The 25,856-nt window shown below is 40.6% G+C and overlaps 1 protein-coding gene across 3 annotated transcripts in view; it reads right to left on the bottom strand.

The window, feature by feature from the left end:
* Positions 1-25,134, bottom strand: part of LOC116946978 (anoctamin-7-like) — a 42,661-nt gene extending 17,527 nt beyond the window's left edge. For all 3 annotated transcript variants that reach the window (XR_012945541.1, XM_032962284.2, XM_076070302.1), the window contains exons 1-13: positions 24,805-25,134; positions 22,287-22,368; positions 19,538-19,716; positions 17,481-17,588; positions 16,705-16,841; positions 9,702-9,759; positions 6,405-6,515; positions 6,072-6,237; positions 4,833-4,923; positions 3,224-3,320; positions 2,704-2,844; positions 1,695-1,832; positions 314-412 (exon numbers count right to left, since the gene is read on the bottom strand). Coding sequence is in view for 2 of the 3 variants with exons in the window: in XM_032962284.2 (XP_032818175.1) it covers positions 314-412; positions 1,695-1,832; positions 2,704-2,844; positions 3,224-3,320; positions 4,833-4,923; positions 6,072-6,237; positions 6,405-6,515; positions 9,702-9,759; positions 16,705-16,841; positions 17,481-17,588; positions 19,538-19,716; positions 22,287-22,368; positions 24,805-24,852 (1,455 nt within the window). In the remaining variant the exon portion in view is untranslated. The remainder of the gene's footprint in view (positions 1-313; positions 413-1,694; positions 1,833-2,703; positions 2,845-3,223; positions 3,321-4,832; positions 4,924-6,071; positions 6,238-6,404; positions 6,516-9,701; positions 9,760-16,704; positions 16,842-17,480; positions 17,589-19,537; positions 19,717-22,286; positions 22,369-24,804) is intronic.
* Positions 25,135-25,856: the final 722 nt, after the last annotated feature.

The raw sequence follows: 25,856 nt of genomic DNA, 5'->3' as shown, positions 1-25,856 counted from the left end.
GACCGCTTTGTGTTGCGATCGAAACGTCGTAGTTTTTTGTTATTTTCTTTGAACCTATCTACGTGACTTTACCGAAAGACCCAACAGAATATGAATGCCTGCAGTCACGAAAGCTTTAAGTCAAGAAAAATAATGTTGAGACTCAGTGAGATGTTCCTGGGTAATTAAATAACACCGTTATACATCACACTTACTGTTGAATGACCCCGCGCCTGACAAGGAATCAAGCTCCACTCTTTGTAAAACTACCAAAGTACTAGCTCTGTAGAGGGAGCTACAAACGAGCTGCAGTATTGTGGGAGAACGTAATTACCTGCGTCGCGAGGAACCAATTGCCAGTCTTGAAGATTGAAATGCTTAGAAGGGCTTGGTACAGTATCACAGTGACCAGGAATATTAGAACCACAGAGATCTACAAAGACACAACATATTGACATAAAACGTCACAAATATTGGGCCAAAAACTTAACACGGTAAATATCGGCAGGATTTAAAGCATGAATCCGACTCACAATTCTGTTATCATCATCACTACATGCTAACTGCAGCTATTCCACCCATATGTAAACATTGCCACGATTCATGCGGTTGTCAGCATATTGCAGCTTCATTATTTTACAAATTTCGATGTACAGGTAGCCCTCTACTTACGATGGAGATTCGTTACGACGACCCCATCGTAAGTCAAAAATATCTTAAGTCAAAGATGGCCTAGCCGACCCAGGAGTATTAAAGAATGGTGATAACTTAGCAAAACAGCAATTTACAGTACCGTACTGTATAAACTATATACTGTATGTATTTATTAATTACAATACAGTATTGCACGGTAAAATGTAAAGTAAATAAAAACCAAGGTAAATTCTTAGCCTACCTATATGAACTGCAATTTTATAGAAAGGCAGGAGATGCGTACATCCCGGCAGCGTCCCAACGTACAGTACCGTACGTCGTACGCTGCTGCGTTTGCCTGCCGCGTGAAATTTTAAATATTTTACAATTTTGTCGTATTGCCATCGTAAGATCGAAATATCGTAAGTCGGACCATCATAACTATCTGTATATATTATACCCTCAGAGGTCAATAATATCGGATTTCTGATTTTCTCGTGTGTAGTTGTGCAAGGGCGATACTATCGTTGATTATGTGATACGACTGCCATCTGGTGGAAAAATCTGGAAAAAATATTGCACGTGTCAGGGGTGCCATGTCACTAATCACAATGCAATGACAATGTTTACAAAATTATCAAGTTTCGTTATAATAAAAAAATATTAGTACATTTGGAATTCACACCACTGCAAGGTTAGCATAAAGGCACTGTTTTACATCCATAGCTTGCAGTAGTTTCACAGTAGGGGAAATATTACTATGTGAAAGCCCAATAGAGTAATTTGTAGGTTATCTTTCAAATTAGTAAAAATGGGATCATGACGTCAGCACACAAAGGCTTACACTCTTCGAATGATGTCATGGGATCTTTTACGTCCACTGTGGAGCAGACGACGCATATTTTACAGTTAAAGCATCTTAAGTATCAACCAGGGCAGCCTGCTATAATGGAACCACCCTAACACCCTCAAAAACCAGGTTTACATTCAAAGACACAGGAACACTATGATGGAAATCATACTCTGAAAAATCACAACGATTCGTAGCTGCTCAAGTAGCTCAAACGTACGAATGGCATTACCATCAGGAAGAGAACGATTGAGCCGGTGACAGTCCTTGGAGTGCGATCGTCTTCGGAGAAGTACGGTTCCTTTTCTCCCGTGATGGGGTTCTCCCGAATGAGGGGGGCCAGCGCAGCATACTCTGGCCGGGGCCGCTCCTGCAAGGGTACAGCACAAGCGAGAAGCAACGCTAGCGACCATCAAACTACAGAAATTCATAATAAACAAACTACAGAAAGTCCCCGAGTTACGATGGTCCGACTTACGATGGCGATACAACAAAATTGTAAAATATTTTAAATTTCGCGCGGCAGGCAAACGCAGCAACGTACGAGGTACGAATCTTGGTGAGTAAAGTAGAATATGATACGTTACGATACGTTCAATGCATGTGTATGATACGTAGCTTTAGCGATTTCATTTTAGGGTTACCACGATACAATACATACGTTCAATGCATGTTAAAAGTTTTTATAGCAGATAGTTTTTTCAGGAAACAATCCTATCTATTAAATTGCAGTTCATGTAGGTAAGCTAAGAATTTACCTTGTTTTTTTTTACTTTACATTTTACTGTGCCATACAGTATTGTAATTAATAAATACATAACAGTATATAGTTTATACAGCACGGTACTGTAAATTGCTCTGTTTTGCTAAATTATCACCATTCTTTAAGACTCCTGGGTAGGCTAGGCCATCTTCGACTCACAATATTTTTGACTTACGATGGGGTTGTCATAATGCATCACCATCGTAAGTAAAGGACTACCTGCAGACACACACTTCAGGTAAGATGTACACCGAGGGTGAAGAGTTATGGCCCATGGCTCAGATACAGCCACGGTTTCACATCATATTGCCTACGTCTGCATTAGGGCTCCCGCTATTGCCAAATCAAATATATTTAGGGATAAAATCAAATATATTTAGGGATAAATATATTTGATTTGGCAATCCTGTGTTTATATTTTAGAGAGCTCAGCCACTTCCGATACTGCACGGGCCTCTTGGAGTGACAAAACACTCGCCTCTTCGTGCACCAGCGTGCATCCCCAGTGGTAGGTGAGGCTGGAGCTCTTCCTCTTCCAGTATTCCAAGAAGCTCACAGACCAGAGGGAGATGAAGATGCTGTAGAAAATCGTCCCTGGGTAGTCAAATATGTGGCCCATCTGCGGAAGGGACAACACAGAGCACTGCATTATGATCAGCGGCGTTTTAATATCACGATTCGTCACCAACTTTGTGGACACTTGCTTGCTAAAAGATTGCATTCAAATTTTACGCACTTCAATAATATTTGTTGATACGTAAATTAAACAAGTAACTTTTGCTAATATCAATTGTTTTGCAAAAGTGTGCCAATTAATCAGATATGACAGTTTGCAATCCAACTTTTCGTACAGAACTCTGAAAATAAACACCACTGGCTCAATGGCACACTTTTAGACTGCGACATACAACAATAACAACTCAACATGGTAGCATTTTTAAATTCTTGGAAGGATAAAAGTAAAATGTGTTCACTCGTTCATTGAAAAAAATGGTCACCTTAGCCATGTTGCAGGTGTTTGACAGGTTCCACACTTTGCAGGTGTCACAGAGAGGACACATTTGGTAATGGCTGCCATTTTCACAGATTTCTTTTCTGTGGGAAATGAAATGGCATAATTGGATATGAGGTGTTATTTGCATCATGAGATTTATTCAATTTTCCAATCAATATATCCACAAAGGCTATACAGTATAATCGAGTGAATGGCTATATACATAAAACAAAATACACATCTAAAATATTTGTGCATGTTGATACATTCAATTGTTCACCTTATTACACAATATTTAAGATAAAATAAAAAAGTGTATACTTGACCATAGTTTAAAATGTGTGAATCACAACTGGTCCTAATTTGTAAAAATGTATTTGACAGGAGCACAATTCAAGACATATACAGTATCCTTTCACAATTGAGTCTACATTGACTTTAAAAAAAGGGTATACTTTCATGATAATAACATTAAGCAAATGTGATGATGCTTATTACCAGTGAAATTAAGTGGCATTCCACCCCCATGTGCTGAGAGATGGAAACTCAAGACATGCCTTGGAAAAGCATCGTCCTACGAAGCATGTGTGCCCTTGAGCCAGATGTCGTCAGTTAGCTTGCGTTTTAGAAAAATTGGGTTTCCTAAAGCTCTTCAAAGAACCACAGTTGTGCTGAATTAAATATATCACATACAGCCAGTCTTGAAACACTATGTGATGATATGGCAAGTGTACAAGTTATATGCTTCATTTGTCTCATAATTTACAATGGTCTGTCAATCCACTGCTGGATGAAGGCATCCTCACATCACATTCATTATATTACGCTAGTCAGATTACACTTAGCACCAGGGACGTGTGGTCAGGGGAGGCAGAGGAGGCAGAGCCTCACCTGTCAAACTCCAATGAAAATAGCTGTTACGAAAAGTAAAAAAAAAGAATAATCAAATAAAAATGAAGATTTTTCCACTGATCTGTGTTATAAATGTAATTTCTGTACGATTTCAATCATTTTTAAAGTCAAAATCGCCAAATTTGCGGCGCTCCGCTGCAAATACGGGAAGAGACGACAGGTGAGGCAGCGACGAGCTCAGCCTCCCCTCTGATTGCGCAACCCCTCAATAACTGGATGGAGCGCGGGCAATAAGCACGTGCCTGTTACTACCTCAGTATGTCACCAATGTAATGTTTGTAGACCCCTTAATTTAATATCCTCGCCTTCCATACTCCAGGTAACTTATGTCACGTATGTGTATAAAGATATTTAGGCTCGCTGGTCTCGTCATGAAACTGCAATGAAAAAACACCAGGGGAGGCAACTATCACATCTGCCTCACTGAGGGGGACGTGTCTAACACGCCCCCCTCAGTGAGGCCACGCCCCTCAGTGAGGCCACGCCCCCTCAGTGAGGCCACGCCCCCCTCAGTGTGTGAATCTGGCTCTTGACACTAGCCAGTGCCTCCCCAGCCATTGACCTCGCCGCACGTCACTGCTCAGCACTGATGTTAGCCGTGGCTGGGAATCGAACTCGGTTACCTGGGTTCATGGCGCAGTGTGCTACCCACTGTTCCACTGCTCTGCCCCGTGATATTTGACGAAATGAAAAAGACTTACACTGTGCTGTCATTGTGAAGCGTCAACCATCCCACGAAAAACACAACTAGTCCCACCAAGGCAGGCGGGAGAAGCCAGCAGGTGTAGAATCCTAATACAAATAAATGACAAATCGTGAGTGCATTTGGTATTTGCAACATTTTTGTAGCGCAGGGCTATCACAGGGGCGCAATGTTTGGCACATGAGTACAATCAGTAAAAATGTCCACGCTGGCACAGCAAAGCACACTTCATGCTTCTGCGTGGGCTTTCGTGATTGGACTGTATGGCTCCGATTTGTTTATTGGTTGTACTGCCATTCGTTTGGCCCAGTGTCCGATAATTTGCTGAATATGCGCTGGGCACTTCTTCTAAATAAGCTCTTCCTGAAGAAGCTCCCAGCAGATTAAGCAGCATGTCAGGGATCGGGCCGAACAACACGTGGTATAAAATCAGTGTGCCTCCTTGTGAAATGTAAAGAAGTCAAAGTATTCCTTCTTTATGTGTGCTATATTAAAACAGGCTTTCCTGACAAGGTGCGTCCTTTGAAGTATAATGTTTGCTTAAAATTGTATTCCAGTTGTCTCTCGCAATGAGCAGTGTGTCAAGTAAAAGATCAGCCCCCTGAAGAAGACAGCATAAAACTATTTCTGAATTTACTTCATTTTGATAGGCGCCTTATTCAAACCAGGCGGTAAACCTTTTTTGCGCATGGTAAACAGATATTCTTTATCCTCAAATAAAGTGGTGAAAAGAAAATCTCAGAATGCGAGTTACTGCATAGTCATTGGCGACTTGGCTACCAAATACTCAAGGAACAGCCAGGACAGTGACATGGCCTAGTGGTAACGCATGTTGTGCTGGTTGCAGAAGTTCGCGATTCAAGCCCAGTGGTTGCCCTGGTTATTACTGCGGGGTTATCAACTATAAAATACACGCTGCCGGCTTCACAGTGGACGTTAAATATCCTGTCACGTTATATAAACAGAGGCCATGTGTGCTAGCATCATGGTGCAAATTTGATCAATTACTATCGAGTGAATCAAATTAATCAATTGGGATAGGCCACACAGCAACATTGGCAGACTCATGCCCACTTGCAGGCCGGGGCTACATTCACCTTGCATCATACGGGAATTAGCTGCCACGGAAGTCTCCTGGCTAGAATGCGGTAGGGACACCGGAATGGTTGAGATGAGATGTTGAGGCACTTAAGCAAGGGCCCTGTGCATGCAAATCCTGATACCGAAGACACCTTACCGAGCCAGGCGAAGTAGAAGGCAATTTTCTCCCCGAAGTATTCGCGGATGTGGTCCAGGGGCTGGTACTTGAACCAACAGCCCCAGCGGGCCCAGTATTTGTAGAGCACCTGGCGGCGAGTCATCTGTTCTGGGGCCAAGCCCAGGTACGTCCCATCGTAGCTTCCCTATGCAGCCAAACACAATAATAATCACGTTATGTATCTATACGGCAAACCACTGCTCAGTCTCGAGACTCTCTTTAAGAAAGTCTTCTGTAGAGATGCATGTAAATTCCATTTGTAGGAGCATTTAATATGCGAAAGGAAACCACGTCGAGGAAACCACGTCGAACCTCGTGCAAAGGGAAGGCTGCAGAGAAGATATGGTCCCTCAACATCCGATCAAGGCCGACCTCGGCCTTCTTCCGCTTCCCATATGGCGTTGTGTTTAAGATCTCTTTGACCTGCCAACAGAGCGCACCATGAGTGGACATGCAGCAACACCCAGCAGTTATATACTGAACAAGGCAGCCAAGTCTCAAGTGTTGTACCACATAATACTCTACTCTGGAGCTACCAGATTTCTGGGAGGTTCAACTGGGAACAAGGTGAGTTGACAGCTCCTGCCTCAGTCAGCTCCTACTTTTACATAGCCACACCCACTCAATTACTAGAACCGGCCACACGGCGAGTGGATTGGCTCTCTCTGATGGTGGCGCTGCCTATCACTCATAGGCACTGCCGACGATTCAGGTAGCTCCGCCGCTTGCTCGTTTCAGGATTCGAGCATGAAGCCATAAAAATGTTAAACCAGAGAAAAATCCCAAGGTTCACAAATTCTTCAGAACACTGAGAAGGGCATTCTGAAACCAGGATTGTCGTGGTCAAACCAGGTTGTTTGGAAGCTTTTACTGTGCGTGGGCCTCACTAAGAGGCAGGGAATTTTGAAGCGACAGGTGCGGACAAAGGGGCGATTGTTCATAAAATGTTCTCTTACGTTCATGTTTAATCCAAGTGCAGTGCACAGCACTTAAAACACCTCTAAATTAACGAGTAGCCAACCCACTTTACAAAAATCCTTGGTCAGCTGGAACAGAGATGCATAATGCATTGAATTACACTGTGTAACAACTTTTTATTAATTTTTTGTTCCTGGGTAGTAAGTGTTATTTCCTACTTGCTTATGCCTCAAAAGTACATAAAATGGCTATTATTCCCTACAAACTTTGCTTCTTTGACCAGGACACTGATATTTAGAAATTTACCTATTTTCAATGAGAAAACGGGCAAATGTGTCTTATCGTTCACATAAAGTCAGAAAGAAAACATGAATAAAAATGTATATGTATTTATACTAAATACAAAAATGACTACAAAAGATTTACAAGTGAGCCTATGGAAACATCACAGCCAGTTATGACTTAAACTGGTTTATGACGTCCTTCCAATGAGTTTGTGAGCATAAGGCAGATTTGAAACACGGTAGGACCAACAACACTTCAGCCGTGGCTGATCATTGTTTTAATACGGTTGGCTCACACGAAATTGATTTATCTGAGACGAAGGTACTTTGCAAGCCCATTGGCTATCAACAAAAATTCGTTCATGAAGCCATCCATATATACAGACACAATTTCAACCGAGAGGATGGGTACAAACTCAGCAATCATTGGAAGGACGCCATCAACCTAAGCTGTCTGAGGCAAAGGTCAAAGCCGGTGTCTTCGTCGGACCACAGATAAAGAAGATCCTGGAGTGCAATGAATTCCCCAAGAAGCTCACTAGTAAGGAGAAAGCGGCTTGGAACAGCTTTGTCACAGTGGTTTGTGGCTTCCTGGGCAATCACAAGGTAGAAAACTATGTGGAGCTGGTTGAGACTGGTGGAGAACTAGGGCACAATGGGCTGTAGGATGTCCCTCAACGTCCATATCCTTGATGCTCATCTTGATAAATTCAAGGAGAACATGGGAGCGTACTTGGAGGAGCAAGGCGAGCGCTTCCACCAGGATATACTGGACTTTGAACGCCGCTACCAAGGGCAGTATAACGAGAACATGATGGGAGACTACATTTGGGGGCTGATTTGTGAAAGTGATTTACAGTATAATCGTAAATCTCGAAAAACTACTCACTTCTAAATCTTTTGTAGTCATTTTTGTATTACTTTAGTATAAATACATGTTAATTTGGATTCATATATCGTTTTTTTCTGACTTTTTGTGAACGAAAAAGACACAAATTCGCCCGTTGTCTCATTGAAAAAAGGTACATTTCAAAATATCAATGTCCTGGTGACAAAAGCAAAGTCTGTAGGGAATAATCGCCATTTTCTATACTTTTTAGGCATAAGCAATTAGGAAATAACACTACCCAGGAACAAAAATTGTGTTACATAGTGTTATTTAATCGAGTAAAAGCTGGATTTGAGGACACCTCTTGGGAGCACGGACAGCTACGCCTATTTACAAAGTGCAGTAAAACCTTGGATTGCGAGTAACCTGGTCTGCGAGTGTTTTGCAAGACGAACAAAATGTTTAAATAAATATTACGAGTAGTACGTATACGCTATGTCTGCCGAGTGTCATGTGATCACAACTGATATACGAGTGCTTTGGCTTACAAACACGTTTCCGGAACGAATTATGCTCGCAATCCAAGGTTTTACTGTAGTGTGTTTGTATTAAAAGTTGCCTTTCACCTTACCCCCAGGAGCATGATATAAGCATGTGTCGCTTATATCATAACTGTGCTTATATATGGTGAGCTTTAATTATCTTCCATTGTATACTCTATATACTGTAGAAAGTAAAAAAACACGCTTTAATTAAATGTCCTGGCCGAGCTGCCCCTCCGCCTGCCCCCTTCCCCCATCGCCTCTTCCCTCCTTCCACATCCCCCGACCCTCGGCGTGGCTCCCAGACGCTTGCCGTAACGTAAGGGGACCGTGGTGATTTAGAGGCAACGTGAGTTGAGCGTGGACAATTAGAACCGTAAACGTGGAAAATTACAGCCGGAAAAAAGATTGTTTAAAAATATATTTTACATTTTCAATGATAGAATATAGTATTGCCATTAGTGTGACATACCTATACCAAGTTTGCAGTCGATACGACATTGGGAATACGGTTGAAATTGAATTACAAGATTTTAGGATATGACAACAGACAGTAATTCATATTCTTAGTTCTTTCGGTAAAGTCACGTTGAAGGGAAACAATAAAATAATAAAATATATAAAACAATAAAAATTCTCACGACGTTTCGACCACAACACAAACGGTCGTCAAAACAGACAGTAAGTTAAATAAAAGCGTGTAAAATGTTTAAAAATATGTTTTGAATGTTTTATGATAGAATATAGTCTTGTCATCAGTATGACACGTAGGTATTTCAAGTTTGCAGTCGATAGCACATTGGGAACTGGGTAAAAATTGAGTTACAAATTTCTTTTTTGAGGATACAACAGACGGAGTGAGTTAAATAAAAGCATGTAATAATAAAAACACATTTAATAACACCTTTCAGGATGCGATATAAACATCAGAATGTTGTATTTTCCAGATGTGCATGGAAAACATCAACCAATATATTCTTCAGTGTGGTCAATGTGAGGTCCATTAGCAATCACAGAACACTTGCTTAACACTTACGATGACATGCCGCTGGGTACTGGAGAAGAATGTTTCTGGGTGGTCACTGCCAAGGAACCTAAATCAAACAAGTGTGTGTTATAAACATGAATTAGCACAGTTGGCTACGTACCTACAATTAGCATGGTTGGCTACGTACGCTGTGAAAGAAGTTCGGAATACATACACGTAGGTGGCCACCACAAAATAAATAATATTAAATGAACCAAATTAATGTTAAGTCACTGCGACAAATTTCATGTAGCAGGGGGCTTAGTTCTCAGAGCACATGGTTCGCAGTCACAGGGCTGTCGGATAAAATCTCTATATCCCTCCAGGGTTGATAAAGTGAGAACCAGTTTGTGGGAATGGTTGTCATCCAACGCAATTCATGCCAGCCACAGGAATATGGAATTTCCACAACTGGCTCACTGCTGTAAACATATGAAAATTGATCTGTGGTCTTTGGAGCAGGAAACCATTTTGCAGAATTCATATTAGAGGTTGTTTTTTTTGCGTTGGATCGCGTAAATATATAAATGTGTCATTAAAACCCACCACCACCCGACACAGCCAACTAGTAAGGGTTGTCACGTAAACAGAACGTGCCAATTCGTCACTAGTACAGCACACCGGTGTGTTGGAGAGCCAAGCCACAACATTTACACTCTGCGTACGACGTTTCGCCAGTAATTACAACTAGCTTCATCAGGCGACAGCCAGATTTGTGGAGAAGTCTTACTGTTTCGTTCCTTATATAGAGGCGTAGATGTGTTGACCACGCAGCTGCGCTCTTGCACAATGTTGGGGGGGGGGGGGGATTACTGAGGCATCGTACATTATGCATGTGCATGATGCGAGCCATTTTAACGTTTCTTTCCTGTCTATTGTGGTTATTAAAATAGCCCTACCAACGTTAATTCCTATTGAAGTACACTGCCCTTTGTAGGCAAGCATCTAATTAATGTATTATTTGATGATTCGCTTCCACGCAGCACTAAGGCGGTAGCTATCCGAACGCTTAAAGTTATTGATTTCTTTCAAATTCGATAGATTATATAATTAGTCTTGACCAGTAGTAGCTAGTTTTGCACAAAACTTCAACATTATCAAAAACAATTGAGTGTCCTTGTTGGCACGTGCTTTCTGCTACTGCTGACAGTTGTATTTGGGATAATTTAATATTTCTCTGATGTTATTTTAGTCTCGTGCTGATCATTCGTCCTGTTTGCCCAACATAACATTTACCACATGGGCAGTTAATCCTGTACACACCTTCTGTTGATAGCTTCGGTAATACATCCTTTGTACCATATATTAATTTCTGTTTTTTCCAAACATCTGGCTAGTTTATCAGTTACTCCCGCAATGTACGGTATTTAGATCGTTTTAATGACTTGGGCAGTTTCAATGCTCTTGTTCATAATAAAGGTTTTTGGGTTAGATCGCGTTTATTTATAAATGTGTCGTAACCCTCCACCACCCGACACGGCCAATCAGCAAAGAAAAGTGTCACGTTGACAAAAGACAAATAATTCACTACTTCAGCCCACCGGTGTGTTGAAGAGTTAATCCACATTTACAGTTTGAGTACGACGTTTCGCTGGTAAATACTTCCAGCATCATCGGGCAATTCGCCAGAATGGTAAAGCCCTCGCTTGCTCCCGGTTTTATATAGAGCAGAAGAGTGACGTCATCACTTAACTCATCAGGTGCAGTGATTAGACGCGGAGGGGGGGGGTAATGTAATTATATAATCGATTAGTAATCAGTCATTGGTTATGATTAGTAATGAGTTGTAGATTAGTAATTCTTTAAATCAAAATGTAATGTGTATTATTTAATAATACGCTTCCAGGCCGCACTAAGCCGGTAGCTGTCAGAGCGATTAAAGTTATTCTTGTTCCTCTCAATTTCAATGGATTCTCTAATTAGTCTTTGCCAGTAATAATTAGTTTTACACACCACTGCAACATTGTCAAAATCAATTGAGTGTCCTTGTTGACAAGCATGTTCTGCCACTGCCGACAGTTGTGTTTGAGATAATTTAATATTTCTCTGATGTTCTTTTAGTCTTACGCTGATGTTACGTCCCGTCTGCCCAATGTAGCAGCTGCCACATGAACAATTAATCCGATATACACCTTCTGTTGATAGTTTAGGTAATGCGTCTTTAGTGCAAGATACTAGTTTTTGAATTTTGTGTACTGTACCAAATCTTACTGTAATGTTTTGCTTTTGCAAAACGCGGGATAATTTGTCAGTTACTCCTGAGATATATGGAATTTTTATTGTTTTAACAATCTGGTCGCTTTCAGTAGTATTGCTTTGCGATCGTGATTTGGCATTCAGTGCTCTGTTAATTTGAGCATTATTGTAGCCATTCTGTCGTAGTGCGTCTTTAACGTGTTTAATCTCTCTCACTAGACTCTCACCATCTGACACTGTTTTCGCCCGATGTACGAGCGTCTTGATAAGAGAGGATTTTTGAGCTGGATGATGATGTGATTCTGCATTCAGATAGGCATCAGTGTGCGTTTGCTTTCTGTAAACGCTGTGTGTTATTTTACCGTTTAGGCCATGTCCAAGCAAAATATCTAGGAATGGGAGTGTGTTATTCACCTCCATTTCCATGGTGAACTGGATGGCCGGGTTTTGTGCATTGAGATGATTTAGAAAATCATTAAGTGTATCTTTACCATGTGGCCAGACAACCAAAGTGTCATCCACATACCTAAACCAAAAGGATGGTTTTAATGTGCTCGAGGCAAGTGCTCTTATTTCAAAGTTTTCCATGTACAAATTTGCTATAGCAGGGGATAAAGGAGAACCCATTGCTGCTCCTTCCTTTTGTTTACAGAAATCCCCTCTCCATAAGAAGTAAGTGTTATTTAAGCAATGGCCAGCAAGTTTCGGAATATCTTTTTGTAAACCGGTATTCTTTACTAGTGTATCAAGTAATTTAAGCGATTCGTCCACTGGAACCTTAGTGAATAGAGAAATCACATCAAAGCTTACCAGAATATCATCAAGAGTAAGTTTAATATCTTTAATCACATTCACAAGATGTTCTGAATTTTTTATGAATGAAGATGTCTTACCGATGTAGGGCTGTATTTGTTTGGTTATATATTTTGCTAATTGATATGTGGCAGAGCCAATTGTACTGACTATGGGTCGTAATGGGATGCCGATTTTATGAATCTTTGGTAGCCCATAGAGTCTAGGTGGTTTTGAGGCCCTTGGCTTAATTAGGTATTGCTCATTTTTAGGGATTAATGAATTTGCAATTATTGCAGTGGTCTTACGTTCTAAAGTATTAGTTGGATCTCGTTTAATTTTAATGTAGGTACTTTCCTCTAGTAAATTTCTAATTTTATTATCATAATCGGCTCGTGACATCAGTACAGTAGTGCGGCCTTTATCAGCTGCTAGGATTTGGATATCCTTATTTACACGCAGCTCTCTTAAGGCTTTTGCCTCGTTAGAGCTAATATTTACTTTTGGAACTTTGCTATTCTCAATTATTTTAGCAACCTCATGTCTAGTCATCTCTGCCTCATTATGTGGAAGGAGTCTAACTGCTGATTCTACCTCAGCAATTATCTCATCCACTGGAATTGTGCGTGGGGTAACGGCAAAGTTAAGGCCTTTAGAAAGGATAGAGACCATGTCACCGGTTAATACAGTGTTGGTCAAGTTCAGTACAGTTTTGTTTTTACATTTTTGGTTTTCAGTAGGGATTTGTTTATTATATAGTCTAGAAAATTTATTAATTTGGTTAGTTTTTGTTAGTTTAAACACATTATCAGCCGATTGTTGTGTTATGTTATCGATTATATTCCAATAATGCATAGATACACTATTGCTTATATCTAAGTGTAACTGCTTTAGCGATTCTGAAATGTAAGATAATTCACGCCTATTGTGCTGTATTCTCTCTATTAATAATAATTCGCTAGCTTTGTGTAGTATTTGGTTAGCTTTAGAAGACTTTATGTGATGTGTTATTTTAACTGCGTTTGGTATTACCTTTGAATCTCTGCACCTTTTGAGGAACGCCAGTGAAGATATCAATTTCATCCGCTTAATGCGAAGCTTCTCCAATTTTCTGGTTTTAAGAAAAGTATCCTCCCCATAGAGGTTAGTCAGTTTAACACGTAGGCTTTCGCGACCAATATTATTCATAATAAAGGTTTTTGGGCTAGATCGCGTTTATTTATAAATGTGTCGTAACCCTCCACCACCCGACACGGCCAATCAGCAAAGAAAAGTGTCACGTTGACAAAAGACAAATAATTCACTACTTCAGCCCACCGGTGTGTTGAAGAGTTAATCCACATTTACAGTTTGAGTACGACGTTTCGCTGGTAAATACTTCCAGCATCATCGGGCAATTCGCCAGAATGGTAAAGCCCTCGCTTGCTCCCGGTTTTATATAGAGCAGAAGAGTGACGTCATCACTTAACTCATCAGGTGCAGTGATTATACGCGGAGGGGGGGGTAATGTAATTATATAATCGATTAGTAATCAGTCATTGGTTATGATTAGTAATGAGTTGTAGATTAGTAATTCTTTAAATCAAAATGTAATGTGTATTATTTAATAACCAAACAAATACAGCCCTACATCGGTAAGACATCTTCATTCATAAAAAATTCAGAACATCTTGTGAATGTGATTAAAGATATTAAACTTACTCCTGATGATATTCTGGTAAGCTTTGATGTGATTTCTCTATTCACTAAGGTTCCAGTGGACGAATCGCTTAAATTACTTGATACACTAGTAAAGAATACCGGTTTACAAAAAGATATTCCGAAACTTGCTGGCCATTGCTTAAATAACACTTACTTCTTATGGAGAGGGGATTTCTTTAAACAAAAGGAAGGAGCAGCAATGGGTTCTCCTTTATCCCCTGCTATAGCAAATTTGTACATGGAAAACTTTGAAATAAGAGCACTTGCCTCGAGCACATTAAAACCATCCTTTTGGTTTAGGTATGTGGATGACACTTTGGTTGTCTGGCCACATGGTAAAGATACACTTAATGATTTTCTAAATCATCTCAATGCACAAAACCCGGCCATCCAGTTCACCATGGAAATGGAGGTGAATAACACACTCCCATTCCTAGATATTTTGCTTGGACATGGCCTAAACGGTAAAATAACACACAGCGTTTACAGAAAGCAAACGCACACTGATGCCTATCTGAATGCAGAATCACATCATCATCCAGCTCAAAAATCCTCTCTTATCAAGACGCTCGTACATCGGGCGAAAACAGTGTCAGATGGTGAGAGTCTAGTGAGAGAGATTAAACACGTTAAAGACGCACTACGACAGAATGGCTACAATAATGCTCAAATTAACAGAGCACTGAATGCCAAATCACGATCGCAAAGCAATACTACTGAAAGCGACCAGATTGTTAAAACAATAAAAATTCCATATATCTCAGGAGTAACTGACAAATTATCCCGCGTTTTGCAAAAGCAAAACATTACAGTAAGATTTGGTACAGTACACAAAATTCAAAAACTAGTATCTTGCACTAAAGACGCATTACCTAAACTATCAACAGAAGGTGTATATCGGATTAATTGTTCATGTGGCAGCTGCTACATTGGGCAGACGGGACGTAACATCAGCGTAAGACTAAAAGAACATCAGAGAAATATTAAATTATCTCAAACACAACTGTCGGCAGTGGCAGAACATGCTTGTCAACAAGGACACTCAATTGATTTTGACAATGTTGCAGTGGTGTGTAAAACTAATTATTACTGGCAAAGACTAATTAGAGAATCCATTGAAATTGAGAGGAACAAGAATAACTTTAATCGCTCTGACAGCTACCGGCTTAGTGCGGCCTGGAAGTGTATTATTAAATAATACACATTACATTTTGATTTAAAGAATTACTAATCTACAACTCATTACTAATCATAACCAATGACTGATTACTAATCGATTATATAATTACATTACCCCCCCCTCCGCGTCTAATCACTGCACCTGATGAGTTAAGTGATGACGTCACTCTTCTGCTCTATATAAAACCGGGAGCAAGCGAGGGCTTTACCATTCTGGCGAATTGCCCGATGATGCTGGAAGTATTTACCAGCGAAACGTCGTACTCAAACTGTACATGTGGATTAACTCTTCAACACACCGGTGGGCTGAAGTAGTGAATTATTTGTCTTTTGTCAACGTGACACTTTTCTTTGCTGATTGGCCGTGTCGGGTGGTGGAGGGTTACGACACATTTATAAATAAACGCGATCTAACCCAAAAACCTTTATTATGAATATTGGTCGCGAAAGCCTACGTGTTAATGCTCTTGTTATTTGATTTGGTTTTGGTATTCAATGCCCTGTTGATTTGTGCATCATTGTAACTGTTAATTTGCAACGCTTCTTTAACATGTTGAATTTCACTTCTCAGACTGTCACCATCTGACACTTTCTTAGCTCGATGAATGAGCGTCTTTACATGAGCAGATTTCTGTGCGGGGTGATGGTGTAACTCTGCATTCAGATAGGCGTCAGTATGCGTTTTATTTCGGTAAACACTGTGTTATTTTACCATTTCTACCCCGTCCGAGCAGAATATCCAGAAATGGTAGAGTTCTGTCAGCTTCCACTTCCATGGTGAACTGGATGGATGGGTTTTGCAAGTTGAGATGATTGAGAAATGAGTTCAGTGTATTTTTGCCATGTGGCCAGACCACCAATATGTCATCCACATATCTCTGATAGCGAATTTGTACATGTAAGATTTTGAAACAAAAGCAATAGCTTCAAGCACACTAAAACCATGTGTTTGGTTTAGATATGTGGATGACACATTGGTGGTCTTCCAACCATCACTAGAAATTCTTTGTTGATCAGTGTTTTAATACGTCTCATGCAAACCAGATATGCCTACCGCTTTGTACAGTTTTTTGAGATGCATTTAGGCACTATATAAACCCCAGTTGTAATGTATGCACGTTACAGCAATGGAAGAGTTGGCTACCGATCGAGTTTGGACTTGCGGAAGAAGCAGTTGTAGTATTCTTGGGGCTGCCGCGGAAGATCTGCATGCATGATGTTTGGGAGATGCAGGAACTTTAACAGCCTCTCCGAAAAGTGCGTCTTGGTCATTGGATGGATCTGCAAGTACATGAAAAAATGAGGCTACAGTTAACTTCCAATTGTGTGTGTCTATGTGTCCAGATCGACTCGGCCTTACAAGAGTTGTTGTACTTCCCCCGCACCTCCGATTAGCACGGTTGGCTAAGTATGTTGCGAAAGAAATTCAACATACATACACAGGCATATTCTCCGCATTTCGGATTTCTTGTGAATTTTTTTTTTACGAATGTATTGGTTTATTCTTAGCTATTTCTCACTCGTCGTAGGTTAGTGGCTCGGTACCCATGTGACTACAAACACGTCGGGCAAGTAAACCAATGACTTTAGAAAACAATTAAAAGATGATCTTGTTACTGTATTTGATCAAATCTGATTGTTGGCATTAGCCAAGCTAGTGTGGAAGTGAGGACTCCACATATATGGCTTCATGGAGTAGACTATGCAGTAGAGGATTGGCAACTACACTGTGCTGATGAGTCCTAATGAGGAAAATACCTATCCGTAGCTGTCTTTCACTGCACGACTGCTGCTATTTTGGTGACCTAAAATGAGAGGACCACAATGCACTTTTTCTGAAAATGCTGATGGTGTTTTGCATAGGCACAATGGCTGTCTGCTTTGTTTGAGGCTATGTATGAAGCCAGAGAGGATGCTTACCTGCAGTGGCATTCTGAGGTTGATCTCCTCTGCGTAGCATTGTAGCACTTGCCATGGTGCATGAAGCTTCAGATAATGGATGTTAATCTTCTCCCCTTGCATGATGTCCTGCAATGTATAATATATTGCACACATGCAGAGGCTGATGGATGGTTTACTTTTGTCACATAACGTACTTAATTTACTGTATATCTCCCTTGAAATACAGCATGCCCATTAAAGGTACCATACATGATTAAATAATCATAATTAGAAAGCGGTTTAAACTGTGTAATTTAACACGCTAAGTTTTCACAACCAATATTCTCATTTCATCATTTATTTTTGGGTTAGGCCACAAAGCGATATGGCCAAATTAACGACAAATACGTGGCCTAATCCAAAAAGTATGTATGAATCATGAAGGATAAAACTGTTTTCCAAAAATAATAAAAATATGAGCGATCTTCAGCAGAATGTGACAATGACAGCCGGGATGTTGCCCAACACCTGGGACTATCTCCCAAGTCTCGATAAGATGTTCGTCGCTAATGCCACTGCAGACAAGTGGAGATTTAGAGGGGTGAGACTGATGATAACAAATTTATGCTATAGTATGTGTGTGTGCGTGTGTGCGTGTGTGCGTGTGTGGTTTTAAAGACCTTCCTCAAACTGTGCCATGTCCTTTCTCAGAGACGTTGACGATTATGGCCATCTATGAAGCACTAGCCATGATATTACACAAGCATTTTGCATTAAATACTCCCAGTTTAATCAAATTGTTCAATTTGCTTATGTACCTAATTCACAGTCTTCCCCAGCTTCTTGTACCTGTAATTCTCACAGCCAAAAAAATAGATTGTCTCGTTTTCTCATGACATGGCCATGAAATCGAACTTGCCTTGCTCGAATTATTCTTATTCTTGGTTCTTTCGGTAAAGTCACGTAGAAGGGAAACAATAAAATATAAAACAATAAAATTCTCACGACGTTTCGACTCCAACACAAGCAATCATCATCAGGTGTGAAAACCACAGCAAGAAAATTTTAAGAAAAAAAAAACCCACTTTTTTCAAATTTTCTTGCTGTGGTTTTCACACCTGATGATGATTGCTTGTGTTGCAGTCGAAACGTCGCGAGAATTTTATTGTTTTATATTTTTATTATTTTATTGGTTCCCTTCGACGTGACTTTACCGAAAGAACCAATATGAATCCCTGCAGTCACGAAAGCTTTAAATCAAAATCGAATTATTCTTATTTTATTTTGTACCTGCTATCCATAAGCCGTGTATGTTACTTGTCTTGTCTGTCCATGACGTTAACATCCTTCTTAAAAATGGCATGTCTGTTGCTTCTAGTTTACTAATTTAAATTATATATGTAGACACCCAGAATAATTTGTGCATTTCTCTTACTTGATTAAAAGTATTAACTTTCCTTTTAAACTTAAGTTTGATGATATCCATTTTTATAGTGTACTGTATAGAATAAATCTGTCTAATTTGTAGTATGTGGTGAACACGTGTGAGAAATCAATAAACTACAAGGGCTGACTGCATTCCAATTTGCAATAATGAATGATGTACAAGGGTTTTTTTATTTTTAACCTCTCCCACCAGATGAAGCTAACACGATTATACTACCATAATCAATAAACAACAATGGGTACATTGCCCCAGTAAATGCTTACACGTGTGAGGAATTTTTACATTAAAAAATAAAATATGAATCTGTAAGTGGTTACTGTATGGTGGCCAACAGAGGGTACTGCATACAAATCCATTATTGTACTGTACTTATATGTTCCACTATCTATGCTCCCCACTGTCACCAACCCGCACTGCCCAGCGTGGCGAATAATGGTCAAGTAATTCTCACAATCAGCATGGCATGATGAGGCTTTCATCCAGCAGTGAATTGCCAAAGGGCTACACATGTTACATTATGAGTAACTGCACGGACACAATGCATTATGTGAGCCACAGTTTCCAATCCAGTGTGCATCCCGTCTGGTAGCTGTCACACGAGTCAAGTCTAGCAACATTCCAGTTCGCTGGATGCTGTGACAGAGGATACCTCCTCTATTAGCAGTCCGATTTTGCTCAGGTTCGTGAGGAAGATCTTGCGGAGGCTGTCGTGCTCGTCCATGGATTGTGGAGGCACCGTCTCCTCGTTTTCCATCTCCTGATACGTGTTCTTGGTCTTCAGGAGCTTCTTGTTGCCTTCCATGACCTCCTCCCAAACCAGCATGAAATCTGAAGGCACGAAAGTCAAATTCTGGGCTCGATTTTGAGTATTTTTCAACATTAAATTTTGTTATCATCATTATTATACTCTTATATAAGCGCACAACTTTATCTGTGATGAACGCTGCACTTCCCGTCGTTTTTATGCAGGGGGCGCTACAAATCTACGCGCCCCCTGCATGAACGACGGAGGTGCAGGGACAGACGTTCGATTACGTTGGAATCGATCGGCAGACGGCGGTCTTCTCGCACGGCCAGCAGCTCTATGTCGCCTTATCTCGATCCCGCAATCCCAAACAGGTGAAAGTCCGCATCGAACCGAACCCCCAGCAAGGCCATCTACTTAACGACGAGAGAAAATTCACACGAAATGTCGTTTTCAATGAAGTCTTCCAGATGTAAAATGATATAAGCTTTTAATTAAGAAATACAATTATCTAATTCAAAACATAATACAATTCAAAGATGTTTAATTTTAAAACTTCAAAACGGAGCATTGGGTGCTTGCGTGAATGCGTCGTTCGTGTGCAATTTTTTTATTTTCTAGCCGAAGGCCGTAAACACATTATTTTATTGTGAACAGAAGAGGTAGCACTTTAGATACTATATGTAGCTTGATATGCATTTTCCAGAATTGCACCAGAAATATGACAATTTCTAATATTAGCGTTTGAGCTGATTTTACATTTATAAAAATTGCAGTGAATATTTAAATTTACAAGGCTTGCAATGGCAATACGCCTCACTCAATACACCATTGGGCATGGGTTGATTATAGATAATTAGTTGCTTCCGTAATTCCCTGTAGAGATGTCCAATTCTAATCAATTGAAAGAATTTAACTTTTTAACCCATGCAAACTGGATGAGTATGCAATTGTGTCAACACGTTAGGCTGTCTTCCTGCTGCCAAAATTCAAGAACACCATTTGCATTGAGCTTTTCCCCTGCTACACTACAGTGAAGGAAAAAAGTATTTGATCCCCTGCTGATTTTGTACGTTTGCCCACTGACAAAGAAATGATCAGTCTATAATTTTAATGGTAGGTTTATTTGAACAGTGAGAGACAAAATAACAAGAAAAATCCAGAAAAATGCATGTCAAAAATGTTATAAATTGATTTGCATTTTAATGAGGGAAATAAGTATTTGACCCCTCTGCAAAACATGACTTAGTACTTGGTGGCAAAACCCTTGTTGGCAATCAGAGGTCAGACGTTTCTTGTAGTTGGCCACCAGGTTTGCACACATCTCAGAAGGGATTTTGTCCCACTCCTCTTTGCAGATCTTCTCAAAGTCATTAAGGTTTCGAGGCTGACGTTAGGCAACTCGAACCTTCAGCTCCCTCCACAGATTTTCTATGGGATTAAGGCCTGGAGACTGGCTAGGCCACTCCAGGACCTTAATGTGCTTCTTCTTGAGCCACTCCTTTGCTGCCTTGGCCGTGTGTTTTGGGTCATTGTCATGCTGCAATACCCATCCACGACCCATTTTCAATGCCCTGGCTGAGGGAAGGAGGTTCTCACCCAAGATTTGGCGGTACATGGCCCCGTCCATCGTCCCTTTGATGCGGTGAAGTTGTCCTGTACCCATAGCAGAAAAACACCCCCAAAGCATAATGTTTCCGTTTCCACCTCCGTGTTTGACGGTGAGGATGGTGTTCTTGGGGTCATAGGCAGCATTCCTCCTCCAAACATGGCGAGTTGAGTTGATGCCAAAGAGCTCCATTTTGGTCTCATTTGACCACACCATTTTCACCCAGTTGTCCTCTGAATCATTCAGATGTTCATTGACAAACTTCAGACGGGCATGTATATGTGCTTTCTTGAGCAGGGGGACCTTGCGGGCGCTGCAGGATTTAGTCCTTCACGGCGTAGTGCGTTACCAATTGTTTTCTTAGTGACTATGGTCTCAGCTGCCTTGAGATCATTGACAAGATCCTCCCGTGTAGTTCTGGGCTGATTCCTCACCGTTCTCATGATCATTGCAACTCCACGAGGTGAGATCTTGCATGGAGCCCCAGGCCGAGGGAGATTGATAGTTCTTTTGTGTTTCTTCCATTTGCGAATAATCGCACCAACTCTTGTCACCTTCTCACCAAGCTGCTTGGCAATGGTCTTGTAGCCCATTCCAGCCTTGTGTAGGTCTACAATCTTGTCCCTGACATCCTTAGAGAGCTCTTTGGTCTTGGCCATGGTGGAGAGTTTGGAATCTGATTGATTGCTTCTTTGGACAGGTGCCATTAATACAGGTAACAAGCTGAGATTAGGAGCACTCCCTTTAAGAGTGTGCTCCTAATCTCAGCTCATTACCTGTATAAAAGACACCTGGGAGCCAGAAATCTTTCTGATTGAGAGGGGGTCAAATACTTATTTCCCTCATTAAAATGCAAATCAATTTTTGACATGCGTTTTTCTGGATTTTCGTGTTGTTATTTTGTCTCTCACTGTTCAAATAAACCTACCATTAAAATTAGACTGATCATTTCTTTGTCAGTGGGCAAACGCACAAAATCAGCAGGGGATCAAAAACCTCTTTCCCTCACTGTATATGCATGAACTGTTCAAAGCAATTACTCACCGATTCTTGTTTTGCCATCTCGAAAAAAACAGCCCGTTCCAAGTGAGCCCGGAGTTGGGGGATTGGAAGGTGTCCTGTCCTCCTGAGACACACAAATCACATCGCACCAGCCACGCTAATTTAAAGTGTACATGTACAGCTCTTTGTCAATTCACTGCAGCATGAAGGCCCACTCACACCGAGCAGGTCGTGGATGGTATTTGACCGTACTGCACCACGCTGGTCAATGTGGTATGGTGAAAGAGGGGAGCGTATAAGTGAAAGCATAAAAGAAGAGTACAACAATTGATTATGCTGTATTGCCCACTATTGCCCACCACATAGCTACACAGCCTATAACAACCTGCTATGCATGATGGTCACGTGTCCAAACACTATGGAGGCTTACAACTGTTTAGCTTTTGAGATATGAGATCGGGTGAATCATGGGTGATTTGGTAAAAAGTAAAGTCGATCATAGTATTGTGATTACAGTAAACCAACTGCACATATTAACAAGTTCTGAATTGTGCCAAGAAGCTGCTAGCATAATCGGGTTCAATATTGGTTAAAACACAAAGGTGAACAACAAAATATATTGCCATTGTGGTGTAGAAAAGTCACGCTGGTAAACTGAACATTAAAAATACATAGCTCAAACTATACATGACCAATGTTTGGAGGCAGCCAGTAAACATTTAAATTACGTGCTAAAGAGTGAAATCGAGGATATTTTAACAGACATCGATTGCAGTTGCATTTCATGAATAGCAAACCCCGAATGGGAAAAATCAGTTGTAGAGTATATTATTTTATATTTAACAGTCAATGGACATATAATAGTCTCTTGTATGATGGTCTCATATTGAGGGTATATGCGACACCGCAGCCATAGCCTTGCTGGGTGTGGTTCTGCCTATGGCAGACCATACCATGACAGTGCCAAAGTGGAATATTACCTCTAAATGATTACCCAATATAATTCAACTCAGCGGACATCACGAGTCTGATGAATGGTCCGTGTATAATTGTGAAAAGTACAATTACTTTTGTCTAGCCAGCATATGTTCTTGGTGAAATTAAATGCATAACCTGCAGCATACCTAATAAGAGTACAGAATATTGCATTTAATGCATTGCAGAATATATTACACTACTTTCTACACTATGGTATACTCTATACCCTGCAGCGCAATCTTGTCAACAACATTCTACATGAACACAGTACTACAACAAATAATGCAGTAATATGGTCTACAATATTCAAATACAATAATAATGTACAATCCTTTGTCAAAACACTGCTGGATGACGGCCTCCCCCCAAATCACGCAGATCATGGGAATTGTTTGTCTATGCTTCAACATAGTGGTCAGTGCTGGTTGGTAAAGGGACTGCGGTGACCAAGGACAAAGTCAGGCATCACTCGCCACTGATGTTATCCGTGCGTGGGAATCGAACCCAGACCACCCAGATCACTGCACAGTGCGCTGAGCAGCGCAATACTACTCCCCATAAATAAATATACAGAAGTAAAACTAAACCATGAGTCCGTGGAGTATAAAGCAATGTCACACGTTATGAAAGATTACAGCCTATAAAGCTAAGATGAAAACAGTCAGGATGGGTGATGACTGTATATGGGCCATTTTACACAGCACAAGCATTCCTGGAATGTTAATCGAACATATCATCTTAACATCTATAGCATAGTTTTGTTGATAAGCGACCATATTTCACAAACGTTCCGAAATTAACTAGGTGGTGTTGTGGTTAACTCACCGGGCTATGAAACTGGCAAGCTAAGTTTGATTCCTGGCCATGACCAACCCGCTCTGACCAGCAAAGTGAAGAATTGTCAATTATCCCCCAATGACTTAATCGATCAGTGGATTTACAAAGGGCTGTAACCATTTCCTCAATTAAGATGATCTCTTTGCGATAGATATTCATGCAGTTAAAAAACAAATACGATTCACGATCCAAATGCTGTAAGAGGATAATAATAAGGATTTTAATTATTTAAGTGCTTCTAAGGGTCTTAAAAAGAAAAAACAGATTAATGAAGCATATACAACTCTGACTGAATAAGTTACTTTATGAATTGTTGCACTGCAATAACTACCGATTATGCTGCAGTGTTGTTAATTTTGTTTTTATAATGGAATTATTTTTTTGCAAAGTACAAAAACCAACAGGTTATTACAGTACTACATTTATTAATAGACATAAATCTATAATTTCTGCAAAATCTTGAACGGAAAAATACACCACACCATGTCCATCTGCTATATTGCTGATTTAGCGTAACAAAATGTGAATTTAAGCGGCTGGAGTCAGTTATAAAAAAAATATACAAAATGCATCTAAGTCTTCAAACATACACCACACATTTCAACTCACGGTTACAGCTCTCTGGCCCATTACATGAATCCTTTGTTAAAATACATAAACAAAAACCTTACCGATTAAATGCACAGAGTGTAAATTATTTACCTAACCTATAACGTACACCTTACTACAGTCCACAAGAGCGTACCTGGAAGAGGCGGGCAATGTGGAAATTGGAAGAAAACGACGTCCTCATTGTGGGCCACGGTCTCGGCAGCTATGCGTGGCTATGTCTGTGCTACTGAGACTGCGTTGAGCAACAATGTCAGGTAGCTGAGATGATGAGCATGAGTCTAGAAGCCACCGCTGCCCGACTGCGAAAGAGAATTCCGCTGTGCACCACGCCTGGTTTAATATAATGCTGGTATGCGGCTCCCGGACAGCCCCACTGTCCAATGCAGGACTACAAAAGTCGCACACGTTGCTTAATTTGGCTGGCTGGCTGGCCCTGTGCCACGGCACAAGCCTTGACGCATACAGTGCTAAGGCGGAGTGCTGCATGCAAGGGCGTTGCCTTTACATTTGCAGAAGGCTGCATGCACCACGGGGGCTAACGTTGCCGGTGCACAACCTCGCACGTGCACCCACTTCTCACACAAATTACATGTTCGTCAGCCAGGTATGGTGGTTGGTTACAACACGCCTTTATGCATATTAGGTTTGCATGTCGTGGAATTTTTTTGTATGATGGGGAAATTAATTGGCGTGCCTGTTTTGTAGCAGAGCCAGTAAATGTATTTATTTAGCCGGGAGATCTGTGAAAAAAAGTTTATAGCTTATCCGATTTCCCCAGGATAAATATTCTGATTCTGAAACAAAGGCCTGTTGGGAGACAATTCATTGCCACTAATGCAAATGTAGTCTGGGTTAGTATATCAAGTAATTCATAATACTATGTGAAAAATGTTATATTTGTGCTACAGTTAGTTGTATTTTTGTTACTGGTAATGAATCAATTCACGGCGTTGTTCTGGTGCCATGGAAATTTTAACGAATGCTGTGCCCAGCAACAGGTTTAAGAATATATGCTTGCAATGTTTACATTCAGCACTTGTGGGAAATTGCAATTAAAGATTGAAATGCGAATGCGGTGAGTGGCTCGCGATCAGACGGTTGCGAGCTCAAATCCCGGGTGCAAGTTGACTGCCCATCATCCTTCTGGGATCGATAAAATAATCACCACAGTGGATGTTCTATGGT

Source organism: Petromyzon marinus, chromosome 28, assembly GCF_048934315.1.
Source record: "Petromyzon marinus isolate PM22_M1 ecotype Great Lakes invasive population chromosome 28, UKy_Petmar_22M1.pri1.0, whole genome shotgun sequence".
NCBI classification, from domain to species: domain Eukaryota; kingdom Metazoa; phylum Chordata; class Hyperoartia; order Petromyzontiformes; family Petromyzontidae; genus Petromyzon; species Petromyzon marinus.
Note: the sequence above shows the minus strand (reverse complement) of the source record. Positions and strands in the feature narration are given on the sequence as shown.